At 35.9% G+C, this 20,113-nt stretch overlaps 1 protein-coding gene across 1 annotated transcript; it reads right to left on the bottom strand.

Annotated features, from left to right (window-relative positions):
* Positions 1-10,835: 10,835 nt before the first annotated feature.
* Positions 10,836-16,212, bottom strand: LOC140955724 (uncharacterized). The gene is made up of 6 exons (XM_073409998.1): positions 15,338-16,212; positions 15,079-15,181; positions 12,639-14,199; positions 11,611-12,161; positions 11,150-11,261; positions 10,836-11,011 (listed from the first exon to the last, which is right to left on the bottom strand). The coding sequence occupies exons 1-6, from the start codon at positions 16,210-16,212 to the stop codon at positions 10,836-10,838; spliced, it is 3,378 nt and encodes a 1,125-aa protein (XP_073266099.1).
* Positions 16,213-20,113: the final 3,901 nt, after the last annotated feature.

Raw genomic sequence — 20,113 nt, 5'->3', positions numbered from 1 at the left:
AAATTCACTCTCCAACTAATAAGCAATATTAACAACAATAAACATTAAAGATAAGTATAACAAGCATGAATAAAGAGGCGGTAATACCAACCAAGCACTTCAACAATAAAATATAAGAGAAATAATAACAACAAAATAAATAAACAAGAGGCGTAATATCGGCCAAGAACTTTCAGACAATAAATATAAGAGAATAATAACAACAAAATAAAATAAACAAGAGGCGGTAAAACTAGCCTTATAATATAAAAAATAAATATTAGAAACTAACTAGAATAGATAATAAAACAAAAATGGTTGAACCAACCAAAATCCAACAATTAATAGTCCAAACCACAGTCCAATATCAAAAAGTTGAGGTCAATTGTTTTTTTTTTAGGCGGTAAAACCAGCCATTTGATTTTTTTTCATTTTCCAATAATCAAATATAAATTTGTTACCTTTGCTTGCTAGCTCCCCGGCAATGGCGCCAAAATTGCTTGACCGCTTTTTATGATCGACTTGTTTTAACTCGCAAGTGCACGAGTGTGCGATGTAGCAATTAACTCGGTAAGATCGAGGTAATATCCACAGAGAGCTAGATCTGGAAATTAAGCTAGGTAACAAAAAAACTCGAGAGAAATTAAAATTAACAATAACTTGGTTGAAAAATAATTGATGGATTTGTTTTCAAAGATGAAAAAGTGTAAATAGATTTTAAATTACAAGAAAAAGTAAGTCTTGGTCCAAATCAATTTTAATGGTGATGTATTGGTGATTTCTTCAACATATATAAGATAACTCAACCTAATATCAACGATGGTGATATTAGATCGGAAGATATTACAATGAAGTTTAAAAAGATGAAGATTGATTATTGCTTAAGAATGAATAGGTACTTTCATATTAAGTAAGACATGGAATCAAAGCAATCTCTATACCAAAAACTAAGGTTTGTGCATAAAAATTCAAGATTATAACATTACCTAAATGATTTCTAAAATTTCTTTGCAATAATAAAACATTCATGAAGAAAATAGAAGATAAACATTAAGATTCATTCATATCTTAAAGAACTCACCTCAATCACCATCATCCTTGATTTGGATCCAAGAAAGAGATTTAGCCAACCATGATATATATATAAGAACACTTTATAAACATGAAATAACTTGAATCAAACTGAAATAATGAGTTTTACAAACTAAAGAACCGAAATCTATAAAGAAGAACACAACACAATTTCAGTAAAAATTCGGACACAAATCTGACACTAACTTTGGACAGCAATTAGACCCTCTTAGAAGCCTCTTTTGGAGATGGCTATTAACACATATTTATAGGCCATTCGGTTATATTTCCATAGAATTAAAGAACAGCTCATTTGGACATCGGAGTAAAACGTTATGGGCAAAACACCAAAAGGTGTTCTGAAAAATCAAATTAGGCCAGCTTGGAGAACACTTTGGTGCACGTTTTTCTTCCTCCTTTATGAGCTGTCTCTTTCTTCTTTTTGACCCAAAATAATGTACAATGTCCCTCCAGCTTTCCATCCATGTGCTTGCCCTCTTGGATCAATGAATTGCCAAATAATCAAATGTTATTTGTTGTGTGGACATGTAAGATCATGGATTATGCTTGGGCTGATTTGGAGGCTGATTTGGGGCTGATTTGGGGCTGAATTTGAGCATCAAATAAGTATACAAATGTACCTATTATTTGGGCTAAGAATTGACATTGAAACTTGAGTGTTTGATGGTTGAAGTTTGACACAACATAAAGGCAAGTTTGGGCTTGAAATAGATTCATATGATATTCTTTTTTAGAATTGGAATAGAATTGATTTTGGGGGAAAATTTAGAGCACTTATTTGAACCAAGATTTGCTTCAATCTTCAACTAAATTTCTCTTCTCTTTGTTCCGAATTCTCTGAAATAATTCATTTAAGCTCCAAAAACCTATCGAAACATTAAAAAGAACTTCATTACTAAAAAGCACATCACTTATTATAAAAACCCAAATAAAAACAATAAATACATATGTAAAATAAAAGACTTAATGATACTTTTGATGCACAATCAACCAGAACCATAATCCTATGTGTAGCTAGGTCAATCTGGAATTCCATTTGGCGATTCCATTCAACCAAAGCTAAAAGCTTCATGTTGTGGTTAACCTAAGATTCCTTTTGGCAAACTCCTTTAACCAAAAAATATGTTCCTTCTTCAAGATGATAGGGTTTGAATTGAAGACTCTTCTTCGTTGATCTTCTTATTTCTTTGAGACTTTCCTAATTTTAGGGTTCATCTCATCTTTCTCCCGTTCCAGGGTCAAAACCATGATTCTTCGTTGTTCTTCAAATCAATAATTCTTTCTTTGTCCCCAATCTTTTTGGACTAACAAGAATTTTTCCTGCGACAAATCAAAAATATATGCAATGATTCGACATTAGATGACATGCATGCATCCTCACCTGATTTGAAATATAGGTCCCCCCCTCTTCAATATTCCATCATCACAGGGTGCCTTTATTTGTTATTCAAAGCTTTCTTTATTCTTTTAATGCACTGGCTCATTCGTGTGCTAGCCTTCCACTCGGATGTAAGTGCAGTGCCTATCATGGGTTGTCTATGACGATTACTGCTCTCGTTACTTCTCAAGCTTGACCATACTTCCAAGTGTGGTGTTGCTCGATTTATCCTGAAGGAGTTGAACAAATCATTCATCTCTCAGATCCTTTCAAGAATTGTCCTTTGATTGGTTGTGCGTGTTTTGCCATCACTCGTCAAGAGGTTTTCTAGTGTTTAACATCATTTTAGATTTCCAATCAGTCATGGACTTGCCCCCAGTTGAAACAATACTCCTCAAGTATATGTTATCATTAGTCTTATTGGAAACTATCCAATCATTCAGACATGCATCTCATAGCTTGTAGTACAAAGACTCATGGTTGTATGCTCAGTGTTCTTCTCAATAGATTCCCTTTAACTCTTCTAACCAGATTGTGAAAAAAAATGTCTCGGCCTCATCAATGATGCTGCTTTTATCACCCATACTCATGCGGTGAAGTGCTCATCTGGCTTCAAAACAAATTATCCCACAGTCAGTCTTAGGGGTGGGTGCCTTTCCGACATTCATTCAATGCAGTTATGTGATAACATCTGTCGATAACCATGTTTCAAAGGATGACAATATGAGATTGTTCTTCAAGTGCAGCATTGTTCCACAGTAAGTCTTGGTGGTGTGTATCTTTTCGCCATTCAATTACATTCATTCATGTATCCTCATCGATCGCTAGCCATTTTCAAAAGATGATGATATGAAAATGTCCTTTAGGTACATGTTTGTTTCTCCATTGCTGACAGGGTTCACTAGAGCATGGGCTATTTTGGAACGACATTGCCCCCAGTATGATCTAAATGTGCTCCTTCATTGAATATCTGTCTTTGAACATCATTGTCTTCAGTTCACTAATTCATCATTTAATCATCTCTCATTGCCTCATAGCTTATCTGTATACTGCTTGTTTTTCCTTTTCAGGGTTCACTGTATTGTCCTCAACTTCTCAAGGATTGTCGAGGACTTTAATGTCATTTCTATCAAGAATTTTAGAGACTCAATCGATGTTCTTTTATATCTGATAATCTTTCTTGTTTTGGAATCAACTCTCATATTTCAAAGATCATGTTTTTTCAAAGTCTAGTTGTTGAAATGAAATCAGAGAGATGTTAGTTTTGAAAAGATCTTTTGAAAAAAAACAAGCTTTTTGATCAAAGATCCAACACATGGTATTTGCAATATACACTCCTTTGATTGTCATGCATTTTGAAAACAAAAATTGACCCAATGTATGATTAAAATGGCTTTTTCCATGGTTCTTTGTGTTAATTTGGATCCTTGATATTGGGTATATCATTTGATGGTCTGTGATGAGGTGATCTTTTTTTTTCTATGAATTTCAAAAAAGAAGATGCTTAAGTCAAAACTCAGGCTTTATCGAGAAAGGTTGTTTCTCTTTTTATCACTTATTTTATCAACATGGATAATAACCAATAGCTTAATTCATGAAGTCACGACCCTTATGAAAAAGCTCTTCAAGTTTTGAGAGCGCCATTTATTGATTCAAATTGCTTGCTTGATTAAAAAGGGCTTTTAAAAGCATGTAACGCAGGCTATGATTTATGGCTATGAAAGAAAGGAATTTCAAATGCTCAAAAGGTGTTTGAGGGTTTCAAAGACCTAGGATCAACAATAACTGTTCACCAACTCTTTTTCTATTATTGTCTTTGTAAAGGAAACGACATATAACCTTGTTAACCCCAAAGATCAGACTTCTCTTAACATAAGTCATAATGCAAATCCACATTTCCTTGCTGAATAACCAACCTTAATCATCTGATAACATCAGAGGCTTTATAATGGATACCAAAAGTCACGTTCATAGCTTACTCTTTTTTCTGGTATTGACTTTTGTTGTGCCTTTCCTTGATTGAAAATTATTTTGCTCTTTCAAGACTTGATAGGCGTTCTCCATCCTTTATCTTTGACTTGCCTTTAAGCGAAGACAAATTTCAACTTTTTTTTTCCAATTCTTTTTCTTTCTTTTTTTTTGCTTTCTCATAGCCTTCCTCAAAATTTTCTTATATGCCCCCAGTCTATGTGTTTTCTTTTAGCCCTCTCTCAATCATTGGACTTTTGTCCTAAGCCTTCCCTTTTATCCCTTAATTATATCAATGTCTCCAAATATCTCTCTCATCTGCCCCTAGTGTGGGGTGTGATCCAAGTCAGGGTTTTTATGAAGAAAATATTATATCCGGCTCAAAATGGGACTACAAGGGATATAATCTTTAGAAAGTGAAGGGATATCAAAGATGACCTTTTCTCATTTCAAGCAAGGTCGGTTAGAACCAATAAATTTTGACCTCATCCAGTGTAATGATTGGGACTTGTAAGAATCATGATTCACGAGTCCATAACTACCGAATCCACTACACATCATTATGCAATACTGTTTAAAACCTAGCTACATGATGTGGTTTAATTTCATGTAAAGGGCTCAAAATTTGTTTGGTCACCTCATGTCATTTCAACAAGCATCGAGTCATTTCTGTAATCAAAACACTTTTAATCTTCAGGATTGATTAACCTTTGTCGCATGTTGGAGTTTGATCAAAATATTTTGTCAGCAACATCTTTTGATTTCAAAACAACAAAGAGACAAAAATATGACATGTTTCGTTAAAGGATGAGATGTGATCCCAAAACAAAATGCGAAACTCCATAACAATATGATTGACAGCTCATCATCATTCTTGAATAAGCTTTTCTGGCAATATCTGGGTTTTGCCAAGCATTTTCGATCACATGTCATTCTAAAGATGTTCGGGGAACAATATAGCCAATGACACCCTCCTTCACAGACTCCACTTGTCCCCTGCTCACCAACTTCCAGACTCTCTTCTTGAAATTCTTGCAACTGTTCAATTGAAATGGTTTGAGGGACTCCACCAATAACATCACATCTCTTATCTGGATTTATACCACCTAGAAACAGTGGTTGCATAGGAATTTTTTCGAAGTCAGGTAAAAAGTCTGGAATATGGCAGATGCTGGTAAATAAACTCACATGACAACTGTTCAATTGAAATTCTTGCAACTATTCCATTGAAATGATCGAGGACCCCACCATCACATCACATCTCTTGTCTGGATTATACCACATGGCAAATGGTTGTCTATCTTTGGCAAAGACATTGGAGTAGTCAATGATACAGCGAGACTTGGCTAGACCACATAATTAAGGTTTCTCACTGTCAGAGTCTTCTTTTGATTCATCTCTCATTGTTTCTCTGAAATCCTTGGCAGAACCTTCAATCTTTCCCATCTTGATAGCTTGTTTAATTTTTTGGCAATCCACACAACTTCCCGTCAATTTTCCAATGTTGTTGTAGTTGTTTTAGGATTGTTGGAAACCTCTCAATAGCTAGGTAATCATGGCAGAGCACAAAAACAAAAACATGGGGAATCACACGTTGTCAAAATTAGAAGGGAACCTGATGAATCTTAAACTCTTCTATTTCCTCCCTAATTCCTCACTGAAGGTGCAACAAATAGTCCAGGTTTGTCTTTTCTCATGTTGTTTAGTCCAGGTTTGTCTTTTCTCCCTACTTTTGCGTTGTAATGCTGATACTAGTAGGAGAAAATTATGGACAATCTGAAACCACTGCATCCCTTCTTGGATTTCCCACTTACAGATCCACAAACAGATTCCTGCCGAGAGATCTCTGCCACATTGAAGTTCAGTGTCTGATCACTCTTTTTAGACCAACATCATGTGCCGCTGAATAAGAACCAAGGTTGTCATTAGTTGATGACTGAAGGCATTGCTGTTGTTGTTCATGACTGAAAAGAAGAGGCAGCTTCAATTGGACGTGGACAAGTAGTGTTATCATAGAAGACTGTGCAGACATTCTCTTTCCATTTGATGCTCAATACTTGTTCAGGGAGATATGAGTCTAGCTACTTCACCTTCAACTTGATTTTGATAATGAGCCTCTATCTGACATCTTTCTTTGCTTCCATCATTTTTCTTCAATCGTGTGTAGCACAACTTATGTGGGGGAACCTACCTTTCAACCCGGTACATGCATGATAAATGTATGAACATGTGATCTATATGATGAACTCGCCCTTCGAGGGTGACATATGATCACAACTCTTGCATGATGAAACAAGAATCTTGATTCTTGCATAAACTCTACAATGAAAATTTTCTGAGCGACGATCATTGTGTCACCCACAAGTCTTGAGTTCAAGATGCTTCAAGAAGGGCTTGCTCAGATGCAAAGCAATGTATACGAAGAATGCATCCTAAAGACAAGTTCTAATCTTTTTAAGTGAGACAAAAGGTAGGTTTACTACTTGGTCTCTGACATGACCAAAAAATTGATGTCTTCTTCCAAGTGCAGGAGTGTCGAAGTAATAATAACCCGGCAAGACCGGGGTCGAACCACAGAGAGATTAATTGTATAAATTATAAATAACAAGACAACAACACAACAACAACAACAATAACAACAACAACAATAATAATAAATAATACTCAGTACGTGGCGTTGTTATACCTGAGAATGATCTAAAAGATCGGGTCACGGGTTTCCAGCCTATATACTAAGTTTATGAAAAGATCAAAGAGATATAATATATATATAAACAGAATGTAAATAACAATAATAATAATAATAATAGTATTAGTAGTAGTAGTAGTAGTAGTAGTAGTAGTAAGTAGTAGTAGTAATAGAAGAAGATGAAGAAATTAATGAGAACTTTGAGATGAAAAGATTAATGTAAGGATTAAACGATGATAACAACAAATGTCAAGGTTAGAGGATCCACTAATGTATTTTCAAACAAGTATAGTATAAAATCTTATTACTCAATTGGAAACCACGCATAAAGGAGGTTCCAATCAGATTATAAATTGTTAACATGATTACATTAGTTATCTTATTCGAATAAAGCTAATACTTGTAAATGTTGGCAGGCATTCATGATTATAACTTATGTTAACAACAAATCAAGTTCCTTTCATAGCTCAGGTGTCGGTTATACCATATAGTATGGGCTATGAAAGTGCCAAGTATTTGTTGTACCAAGTGTTATACAACATAAATCTAGATTAACCATTTAACAAGCAAAGTATTAAAAGTGAACAAGATAACAAATATAAAACATGTCAGTATCCAACGTTTAGGTCCATGTTAAGTTTATACTATACTTATTTTTACACCATTAGTGTACCCTTTTCACCTTGACATAATTAACTTAGCTAAACATAATGAAAGAAAGAAACATAAATGAACAAGATAAGAACATAAATGAGAAATAAGTTAACTAAGTAAAGGAAAGGAAATGAAGTGCATAAACTTGATATTAATGAAAGCAAAACATAAGCAATACAAAGAGAGAAAGCAAGAGCATGATCTTGATCTGGAAACCAAGATGCCTCAATACATGGTAAGTGCCTCCTTTTATAGGCCAAAATTTGGAACTATTGATTTGTTGACTAATTGATGAGTGGGTGGCCACATCTTGACTTGGTGACAATCCTTATCTTCTTGTCTGAACAAGACGTCATTGCTAACATCATAATTTGCCCATAATTCTCAAGAATGTTCTAGGAAATTGTCTCAGCTTTCCAACAAAAAAAAGATGAGGTCATTTGGACTTCTAGAACTCAAGATATGGGTTGAACACTAAATAGTGTCTGGGCTGCAGGACAGCTTCGGACTTCTTCGTTGTTCCAACAATTTGGACTTCAAAACGGCCTTTTTAATTATTGGGTTCCCATGAAAGTTGTAGGCCTATGTCTTAGCTTTCCATCCATATAAAATGGACCTAAATCCGAGATCTAGAGCTTCAGATATGATCCAATTACCGAATAGTGTTCCAGTTTGGACTGCACCAACATCTCTTTTTTAAGCTTCACCCTTCTTTATCTTCAAAATTTCAATAGTTGAATTCATCAATCAATCCTTTGACTTATGTGATAAGCCTGCATTTAAGATGAACATTTACCATTTATTAAGACATTTTATAGTATCACACTTGTTATTATAAAACATGCTTTAGTTAAGGATTTATTGATACTTCAAGTGCAAAATGATGATATAAAACCTTAATAAACATGCACTTTTAAGTACTAATCACACCCCCCAACCAGCTTATTACTAGTCCCTAGTAATCAAAGTGTTAAAATAGAAAAACAATTTGCAAGTTCCACAAAGCAAGGCATTCATCATTCAACTTCCATTAATCTATCTAGATAAACAAACTCTCATTAAATTTATATTTATGCTTCATACTTCTTAAACAAGATATTAATAAACCTTCTTTTTATGTGCTCATTATATGAAAACATAGATGATGGGGCTTTTGTTGGAAGAAAACAATATTATGTTCAAATGTTTAAGGTGAACTTCCTTAGGTTGGGATTATTATTATTACTATTTCTTTTTTTTTTCTTTTTGTTTTCTTTTTTTTTTCTCTTTTTTTTTATTTATTTATATGCACATACAACACAATGTATCTTTAACCCATGTAACGAGTTTTTAGCTAATGACTCCCAGAGCAGTTGGTCTTAGGGCATTACGTGTTGAGACACCCCTACGAGCTCGGATACGTAGATAATGCAATGTTTGATTCCCTTAAGCTTTTCTCCTTAACCCATGTAACAAGCTTTGGGCCAATAGCTCCCAAGTCAGTTGACTTTAGGGTATTAGGTGTTAAAACACCCCTTCGGGCTTAATTGCTTAGGTTAGGGAGGCTACGAAACCAAACTTATCTACGTTTTTTTATTATCATCAATATTATCAATTTTTTTTTTTTTGCAAATTATATACTATCCCTTTCCCTTAGTTGTTACCTTTAACAAAAGAACATAATTAATGTAATAATCCAACATGCATCCCACAATCATATGTTAAAGTGTGTGTGTGAAAATGAAGGTTTAAGAATACTTGTTAAATGAGTATATGAAGCAGAATCAAGTGATAACAATGCGAGAGTTTGTAAATATGAATATTTCAAGAAGTATTATGATAGACCTTGGTAATGATACTTACTAAGATGCGTCTCTAGAGTCAATAAAATTGACTCCATACTCTGCCATCCTAATAACAATTTTGTCAAATGGTTTTAATAATAGCAACAACAGTTAGTAAGTTAGTTTTTTTTTTTTTTACTTACTACTACCCTCTCCCCCCAACCAAAACGAGACATTGTCCTCAATGTCCTAAGGTAGAAAGATAGAGTATAGAAGACATCACCTGAAACAGCGAACAATGACAAACCTGAAACACACTTAAACAAATATAAGAAGTAACAAAACAAAATAATATGCTATTAATAAAACCAAAAGACACAAGGTTTCACAGATGAAGGCTCAAATCTAATCTAAGCTTCTTACGGCTTTCCTTAGTTGACCAATCTAGGCGACTCATGCAGGGATCAATGACAGGGATGAAAGATTGTAGTTGGTCAATCAATTGTTTAGCAGTAGCAGCAGAGATTATGATTTGTCGTGCCGAAGATGTTAGAAATTCCTGTTCCATAGCTTGATCAAGGAAAGACAATAACTTATCATAAAAACCATTGACATTTAACAAACCTATAGGTTTATGGTGAATGTGCAGTTGTGCCCAAGAGGAAATAAGAAAGATCTCTTCCAATGTGCCCAGACCACCTGGTAAGGCAATGAAAGCATCAGAATGGCTAAACATGACGTTTAGTCGATCAGACATTGTAGGGACCTGTAGTTCCTCTCCAATTGTTTTTCCAATGATGTCCCCAGTTGCTAAAGCTTTGGGGACAACCCCCAAAACTTGACTGCCTCCCAAAAATGCAGCCATTGACACACCTCCCATTAACCCAAGGCTACCTCCCACATACACTAAATGAATCTTTCTCACAGCTAGTACCCGACCAAGATGATTTGCTGATTCTAAGAACTCTTTTTCTTTCCCAGGACTGGATCCACCGAAAACACAAATATTTCTTATGTGATGACTTGAGGAACCTGCCATTTCTACACACTTCTATATTTGATGAATGTATGGGTTGAGTTAAAATGAAGGGAAGGAAGAGAAGAATTTATAGATGAGAAATTGAAAATGCAATCATACCACCTATATGTAGGCCAGCTGTTGTCTCACACTCTTTCTCTTTATTTATTTATTCTGACAAAGCATGTATGTACAGGTAGTTGTGATTGTGGCTCACATCTTCCCTTGGTTTTATGTCCAAGAACGGCTTAAACGCCCTCTATGGGTCGGGGATAGGCTTCCCATCCAGTTTTCTTAAAAACTGGCAAACAAGGTCTTTTTATGGAATTGTGGCCATAAATCATGAATTACACGATGCACATCTCCACTAGGATGCGTCTCAAGGGTCAATAAAAGATTATCTAAAGACCCCTTACTCAGGCCATCCTTAATGAATTGTATCTTATCTTCACGGTTTACAGATACCATTCCTAAAGAACGACATGTCGCATTACAAGTCCATCTGGCACATCTGTGACAGACTTTCAGTCGTTTTGCACGACGTTTCTTTGCAAAAGTGCTTGTACCTATGCTAGGCATGTGTGAAATGAAAGAATTAGAGGACTCACCTGATAATCGTACCTTTGCTTCAATTAGCCAGCGAATATCTTCAGGAATTCCATGATTCATTAGCAACCTTAAAATTTCACACCTAGCACGGTAAATTTTTGTAATCGCATTCTGAGGCAGAGCGGGAAAATACCTTTTCAACTTTTCAAGAGTGGTGTCCATTTTCAAAAGAGAATTAGAGAAGAGATTCAAAGAAGGGAAAAAGAGCTTAGAATTGTACAAATATATACAGATATCAGTTATTTAGGAAACTGAAAGAACCGACTTATGTCACGGAGTACCGTTATCCGCCATTTGACCGGGGTGAGAGAGAGACTAGCAAAACAAAAGATACACCAAAGCAAAACACAAAACAATGTGAGAAAAAGAATCAATCTTTATATACAGGATCAATCAATTCAATAGAGTCATTTTCAACTGAAAAATTATCAAAATAAACTTTCAAACGATGCCCATTTACCTTGAAAACATTGCCATTCTTTGGATTCTCAATATCACAGGCCCCATATGGATACACATGTTTCACAATAAAAGGACCGCTCCATCTTGATCTTAGTTTTCCAGGAAATAAATGGAGTCGAGAATTATAAAGCAAGACTTTTTTACCAACATTGAATGTTTTTCTCAGTATTTTCTTGTCATGAAACTCTTTAATTCTTGCTTTATGAATTTTTGAATTGTCATATGCATCATTTCTTATTTCCTCAAGCTCATTTATTTGCAATTTTCGCAGCTGACTAGCATCATCAAGGCTTGAATTGAAAGCTTTAATAGCCCAATAAGCTTTATGTTCAATTTCCACAGGCAAGTGACAAGGTTTTCCATAGACTAGTCTATAAGGTGACATACCTAATGATGTTTTATAAGCAGTTCGATAAGCCCAAAGTGCATCATTAAGTCTTAAAGACCAGTCTTTCCTATTAGGGTTCACTGTTTTCTCCATGATTTGTTTGATCTCCCTATTAGCAAGCTCTACTTGTCCACTTGTTTGAGGATGATAAGGGGTGACAACTTTGTGTGTGATTCCATATTTCTTCATTAAAGAAGCAAATGGCTTGTTGCAGAAATGTGTTCCACCATCACTTATTATGGCTCGAGGGATTCCAAATCGGCTCAAAATATTGTCTTTCAAAAACTTTATCACTGTTTTGTGATCATTGTTTCGACTTGGAATTGCCTCTATCCATTTTGAAATATAATCTACTGCGACTAATATGTACATGAAACCAAATGATGGAGGAAATGGACCCATAAAATCTATACCCCAACAGTCAAAGATCTCAATGACAAGAATAGGATTTAAAGGCATCATGTGACGTTTTGAAATAGATCCCAATTTTTGACAATTTTCACAAGTCTTGCAGAATGCATGTGAGTCCTTGAACATGGTGGGCCAGTAAAATCCACTTTGCAAGATTTTTGCAGCTGTCTTTTTCGACGAAAAATGACCCCCACATGCCTCAGAATGACAAAATTTAATGACACTACTTACCTCATTGTCAGGAATGCATCTTCGAAATATTTGGTCAGGACAATATTTGAACAAATACGGGTCATCCCAATAAAAGTTCTTCACTTCGTTCAAGAACTTTCTTTTGTCTTGGGTACTCCAATGAGCTGGCAATTGTCCTGAAACAATATTAGCAAACCAAGGCATCGTAAAAACGGAAAATAAAGATTCATCGGGAAAGTAGTCATCGATTGGTGTGATGTCAGATTTTGAATCTATTGTCAATCTTGACAAATGATCTGCAACAACATTTTCGGTGCCTTTCTTTTCTTTGATTGTGATATCAAATTCTTGAAGTAACAAAATCCACCGCACCAATCTAGCCTTAGAATCTTTCTTAGAAACAAGATATTTCAATGCTGCATGATCACTAAAAACAACAACAGGTGAGCCAACAAGATAAGATCTGAATTTATCACAAGCAAATACTACTGCAAGTAATTCTTTTTCAGTGGTGGTGTAATTCATTTGAGCACTATTTAAAGTTTTACTTGCATAGTAAATCACATAAGGTTTCTTATCTTTTCTTCGTCCCAAGACAGCACCCACGGCATAATCACTAGCATCACACATTATTTCAAAAGGTAATGACCAATCAGGAGGTTGAATGACAGGAGCAGAAGTAAGCAAGTTTTTAAGTTTAACAAAGGCTTCCTCACAATGTTCAGTCCATTCAAAAATATTATCCTTTGTTAGAAGGTTACTCAAGGGCTTAGATATTACACTAAAATCTTTGATGAACCTTCTGTAAAAACCAGCATGTCCTAAGAATGATCTAACATCCTTAACAGATTTTGGTGTTGTTAAGTTGGCAATTAACTCGATTTTAGATTTATCAACCTGAATTCCTTTCGATGAAACAATGTGACCAAGTACAATGCCGTTTGTTACCATAAAGTGACATTTTTCCCAATTCAGTACAAGATTCTTCTCTTCACACCTGCTCAAAACCTTTTCTAAGTTAGTCAAACAATCATCAAATGAATCACCAAAAACAGAAAAATCATCCATAAAAATCTCAAGAAAACGTTCAACCATATCACTGAATATGCTAAGCATGCATCTTTGAAATGTGGCTGGTGCATTACATAATCCAAAAGGCATCCTTCGATATGCAAAAGTACCAAATGGACATGTGAAAGTAGTCTTCTCTTGATCTTCCAATGCAATTTCAATTTGATTGTAACCTGAATAGCCATCTAGGAAACAATAAAATTCATGACCTGCAACTCTTTCTAGGATTTGATCCATGAAAGGTAAAGGGAAATGATCTTTTCTAGTCATTGAATTAAGTTTCCTATAGTCAATGCACATGCGCCAACCAGTAACAGTCCTCGTTGGAATTAACTCATTTTTCTCATTTGTTATCATAGTGACTCCAGACTTTTTGGGTACAACTTGGGTAGGACTTACCCATTTGCTGTCAGAAATAAGATAAATGATTCCATTATCTAGAAGCTTAATGACTTCATTTTTCACTACTTCTTTCATATTAGGATTAAGCCTTCGTTGCATTTCTCTAGAGGGTTTAGCATTTTCCTCCAAATAAATCCTGTGTGTGCAAATCAAAGGACTAATTCCTTTTATGTCAGCTATGGTCCATCCTAATGCATTTTTGTGCATTTTTAGAGTTTGTAATAACTTACCTTCTTGATGTGCATTAAGTTTGGAAGAGATTATTACCAGAAAAGTTTCATTCTCTCCCAAAAATAAGTCTTTGAGATTAAATGGTAACGGCTTCAAATCAGGTTTTGGTGGTTGCACACTTGAAGGTATGGGCTCAATTGATCGTGGTGGCAATTCTTCAATTTATGGTCTCCAATTGCATGCCTTTGATTCTTCCTGAAAATAGACCATTTGCAAATCATCAGATTCATCAATCTCAATTTCAATAGAAGTGGTTTGAAATTGATCATGAACTAATTTTTCAATAAAGTCCACTTCCTGTAAATCATTATCATCTCCAGGTTGCTTGTAAATGTTGAAAATATTCATCTCCAATGTCATGTTTCCAAATGATAGCTTCATCAGTCCATTCCTACAATTAATCAATGTATTAGAAGTGGCAAGAAATGGACGTCCTAAAATGACAAGAATTGAATTACATGCTTCAACAGGTTGCGTGTCCAAGACAATAAAATCCACAGGATAGATGAATTTATCGACTTGTACTAACACATCCTCAACTATTCCTCTAGGCACTTTTACAGATCTATCAGCAAGTAAAAGAGTTACAGAGGTTGGTTTTAACTCACCTAGATTGAGACTTTGAAAGACTGAATATGGAAGTAAATTCACACTAGCTCCAAGATCAAGTAAGGCTCTTTCAATTTTATGTTCTCCAATAAAGCAAGAAATTGTAGGACAACCAGGGTCTTTATATTTCAAAGCATTATTGTTCTAAAGAATGGCACTTACTTGTTCGGCTAAAAAGGCTTTCTTTTTCACATTCAGTTTTCTCTTCACAGTGCATAGATCTTTCAAAAATTTAGCATAGGAAGGAACCTGTTTAATAGCATCCAACAAAGGTATATTGGTCCTTACCTGTTTGAAAGTTTCAAAGATTTCAGAGTTGTGATTGACTTTCCTTTGTTTGGTCATGGCATGAGGAAATGGAAGTGCTGGCGGGGAATCAGCCTTTTCTTTGCAATATTCAGGTTCAACCCCTTCCTTACCCTCAGAGATAGACTCATCATCTTTCTCACAAGGTTCAAGAATAGGTTTTTCAATAACAGGTTTTTCAATAACCTTACCACTACGAAGAGTGATGACTGATTTGACTTGATCCATGTGTTGGCTTCCAGAACTACTTGCATTTTCATTGTATAGTCCCTTTGGATTTTGCTGTGGTTGAGAAGGAAACTTACCTTTCTCTTGGAAACTGAGAGCAGATGTTAATTTTGCAAGAGCATCTTTAAAATCTGTCATGCTTTGAGCAAGTTGAGTGTTGATTGTCTCTTGCTTTTCAATGAATGTATGCAATGTTTCCTCAAAATTTCTTCTAGGACATGGAGCATAAGGAGGTGCATATCCATGAGAATTTTGGAAATTATGGTGTGCTTGAAATGGTGGCTGTGAAGTTTGTGCATTGTTGCTATCACTCTTCCAACTGAAATTTGGGTGATTTCTCCAACCAGGGTTATACGTTTGTGAGTATGGGTTATGGTTGGGCCTTTGGAAACTGTTTAAAGCATGGGCTTGTTCATGGAGGCATTCCTTAAAAGAAGGCAAAGTTGGACAATCATTTGTTGAGTGTTCCTTGGTTTCACAGATTTGACACACAATCTCTTGAACAGATTTTAATTGCCCACTCTTTTTCAATTCAAGTGCTTTGACTTTTCTAGCTAAAGATGCAAACTTGGCTTGGAGGTCATGATCTTCCCTAAGGTTGTGCATACCTCCACTAGATGTATGAGGTTGAGTTTTACCTGATGCCTCATAAGTACCTGTGGTGTCCCAATTTTGAGCATTTTCGGCTAGTAAGTCTAGGTACTCCATTGCTTCATTAGGGTCTTTATCTTCAAAGGTTCCATTGCACATCAATTCAACCATTTGCCTATCTCTAGGTGTTAAACCTTCATAAAAATGTGAAACCAATCTCCATATTTCAAAACCATGATGTGGGCAAGTATTAAGCAGATCTCGATACCTATCCCAACATTGGTAAAATGTTTCTCCTGGCTTTTGAGTGAAAGTGATGATTTGTCTTTTGAAAGAGTTTGTTCTGTGAGACGGAAAAAACTTCTTTAAAAATTGTTGTTGCATTTCATCCCAAGCACGAATGGATCCTGGTCTCAAATTTTGTAGCCATGTTTTAGCTTTATCTTTTAATGAAAAAGGAAAAAACTTTAATCGAATGGTGTTCATGCTACAATTTGAGTGATTATAGGTATTACAGACCTCCTCAAATTCCCTTAAATGCAAGTATGGATTTTCTAGTTCTAAACCATGAAAAGAAGGTAGGAGTTGAATAATGCCTAGCTTGAAATTAAAATGAGATGCATCAGGAGGGAAAACTATGCATGAGGGTGCACTTGTTCTTGTAGGATTCATAGGGTCTCTAAGTGTTCTCATACGGTTATTCTCATTATTCTCATTATGAAGTGATTGATTATCTTCTTCGGCCATATTTTTTGAAAATGATGAGGATACCCTACATGCGTGCCTGATATAATGCATGATTGTGATAAGAATGCTTTGTTTATTGGGGATGGATGCAACCTTCTCGTGAATGATTAATAGCCACCACCTCATATACATAGGTTCTCTTGTCACATTGCTTTGTTAGGAGTATTGCCTTTCGAGTCGTTTGCTTGAAGCATATTCACCAAAACACAGATTTTGCACAAAAGATGGGCAAACACCCTTCTCATTAATGTTTGATAAGTGTAATATTTCCTAAAAAATACAACTTTATCCACATTCTGTAAGTGAGCCATTAACTTGTTCACAGTGCAATTCAGATTCTTGATTGGTGATAATTTCATAACATCGCTTTTAAGGCAATCTCCTTAGTCAATTGTGACAGTTCTGAATTTTTCCATATTCCATGATGGAAAATTTAGTAGTGGTGGTCATTTTGTTCACAAGTCCTGTAGTTTAAGAAGCATTGGGGTTAGACTTGTTTTAATGCAAAAGATATTATGGAGCATACACCCCAAATAAATCCTGTGTGTGCAAATCAAAGGGCTAATTCCTTTTATGTCAGCTATGGTCAATCCTAATGCATTTTTGTGCATTTTCAGAGTCTGTAATAACTTACCTTCTTGATGTGCATTAAGTTTGGAAGAGATTATTACCGGAAACGTTTCATTTTCTCCCAAAAATGAGTATTTGAGATTAAATGGTAACGACTTCAATTCAGGTTTTGGTGGTTGAACACTTGAAGGTATGGGCTCAATTGATCGTGATGGCAATTCTTCAATTTGTGGTCTCCAATTGCATGCCTTTGATTCTTCCTGAAAATAGATCATTTGAAAATCATCAGATTCATCAATCTCAGTTTCAATAGAAGTGGTTTGAAATTGATCATGAACTAATTTTTCAATAAAGTCCACTTCCTGTAAATCATTATCATCTCCAGGTTGCTTGTAAATGTTGAAAATATTCATCTCCAATGTCATGTTTCCAAATGATAGCTTCATCAGTCCATTCCTACAATTAATCAATGCATTAGAAGTGGCAAGAAATGGACGTCCTAAAATGACAGGAATTGAATTACATGCTTCAACAGGCTATGTATCCAAGACAATAAAATCTACAAGGTAAATGAATTTATCAACTTGTACTAACACATCCTCAACTATTCCTCTAGGCACTTTTACATATCTATCGGGAAGTAAAAGAGTTACAGAAGTTGGTTTTAACTCACCTAGATTGAGACTCTGAAAAACTGAATATGGAAGTAAATTCACACTAGCTCCAAGATCAAGTAAGGCTCTTTCAATTTTATGTTCTCCAATAAAGCAAGAAATTGTAGGACAACCAGGGTCTTTATATTTCAAAGCATTATTGTTCTGAAGAATGGCACTTACTTGTTCGGCTAAAAAGGCTTTCTTTTAATGGGGCGTGCATGATTCCTCGTTCCTGCATGGGGGAGCAGCTGTCCAGTACTGTTATTGGCTGCTAATGCTTCAATTTGCTTTGGCTGTAATTTGAAGGGTCCGCCTCTCTGCATGGTCCCGTTGCTGAGCTGATGAGAGATAATTCGTGGCTTGGGCATGCAGGGGTTTATTTCCCAGCCCCTGCATGATCTTCCATTTAATTGGATAGCGTGGGAGCTTCTGAGTGGCTCTGCTCTGTTGTCTAAGCGTGATGATTAAAGGGCTCTGCCCCCTCTTGATCGTGGCCTTGTTTGATTGCTGCTCCAGCTGTTAGTTGCTTTTGTTTCCTATTCATAGCTGAGCTATTGCCACCTATTCTCAGCTGCTAGTGCTTTATGGATGGCAGATATTTGTGTCCTATGGGTGGCAGACAGTTATTCTTTTCCTGGTTGATAAGCATTCATGTCTGCCTATGCTTTCCTTTCCTCGTTGAAGCTGCTGTCTGTGATTTCTTATCACGTTGGGGCTTCTCCCTTTCATCACGGGGGGTCCTCTTCTGATGGCTTATCGTTATTTATGGATCGTCTATCAACGTCCTGCTTATGTGGGTTTCTTTGCTGCATGGCTTCCTCTCATGCTCATCGGCTTGTCCGTCCTTGGCTCTAGTCCGTGGGTTCCTGGCTCCCGTCTTTTGATCCCATCTGCTAGATTGGAAGGAGTCCTGATTCGACTAGTCTCTTGATCTGGTGCTGCCGGGTTTGGACGGAGTTTTGGCTGCTGGTTTCCCTATCCGATGTTCTCATCGTTGGATTGTTGCTTGTTTTTTGGCTCTGTTGCCTGTTCAGATTCTAGGTTGTTCTAGAAAGTTTGTTCCCTTGGTTTTTTATTCAGCAAGCTTGACTTGCCTATGGATTGTACAAGGGAGTCTGTTCCCTTTGCTTTTGGTTCAGCAACCTTGTCTTGCTTATGTGTTAGTTAAGGGACTTTGTTCCCTTTTTCCTTGTATTGCTGGTCTCCAGCATGTACCGCAAGCTTGTCTTGCAAACACTTTTGATCTATACAATACTTACATTTGATCAAAAAAAAAAAAAAAAAAAGGCTTTCTTTTTCACATTCAGTTTTCTCTTCACAGTGCACAAATCTTTCAAAAATTTAGCATAGGAAGGAACCTGTTTAATAGCATCCAACAAAGGTGTATTGATCCTTACCTGTTTGAAAGTTTCAAAGATTTCAGAGTTGTGATTGACTTTCCTTTGTTTGGTCATGGCATGAGGAAATGGAAGTGCTGGCGGGGAATCAACCTTTTCTTTGCAATGTTCAGGTTCAACCCCTTCCTTACCCTCAGAGATAGACTCATCATCTTTCTCACAAGGTTCAAGAATGGGTTTTTTCAATAACCTTACCACTACGAAGAGTGATGACTGATTTGACTTGATCCTTGTGTTGGCTTACAGAACCATTTGTATTTGCATTGTATTGCCCCTTTGCATTTTGTCTAAAAAGGGTCTCTCGTTGTCCTAGTGATCACCCTCTTGAAGGCAATATAGGGGCTTAGTAGGCAATGAGATGACACGTATCCAACTATTACCAGTCTAAGCACTCAACAAAGAGTTGGGGTTTACACAAACTTAAGCTTGTGTGTGCTTTAAAAAATTACAATATGTGATGCATGAGACAATTCTACAAAATGCATGGATAAAACAAAAATAAAATAAGACAAAATGCAAAAACATAAACACATCAAATACACAAAGCTTAGTACAATAATGTCGAAAACAATACCTTCCCCAGTGGAGTTGCCATTCTATCGCACGTTAGAAAATCCATGCGGCATCGAGCTAGCGATCCTACATTTTCTTGTTTTGCTTTGATTCATTGGGAGTCGCCACCTAGTATTTAATTGAAGGCTA

Source organism: Populus alba, chromosome 6 (genome assembly GCF_005239225.2).
Source record: "Populus alba chromosome 6, ASM523922v2, whole genome shotgun sequence".
NCBI lineage: Eukaryota > Viridiplantae > Streptophyta > Magnoliopsida > Malpighiales > Salicaceae > Populus > Populus alba.
Note: the sequence above shows the minus strand (reverse complement) of the source record. Positions and strands in the feature narration are given on the sequence as shown.

Bases quoted from the DNA above. Each gene is read 5' to 3' on its own strand.
- LOC140955724 (XM_073409998.1), bottom strand. From the start codon at position 16,212: ATGGTTGAATTGATGTGCAATGGAACCTTTGAAGATAAAGACCCTAAT. The intron at 14,200-15,078 runs GTAAGTGCCATT...ATTTATTTGGAG, and splicing joins AAGCCTTTTTAGCCGAACAA to GAAAATGCTAAACCCTCTAG. The intron at 11,012-11,149 runs GTGAGTCCTCTA...GTCGTTCTTTAG, and splicing joins AGCAAAGGTACGATTATCAG to GAATGGTATCTGTAAACCGT.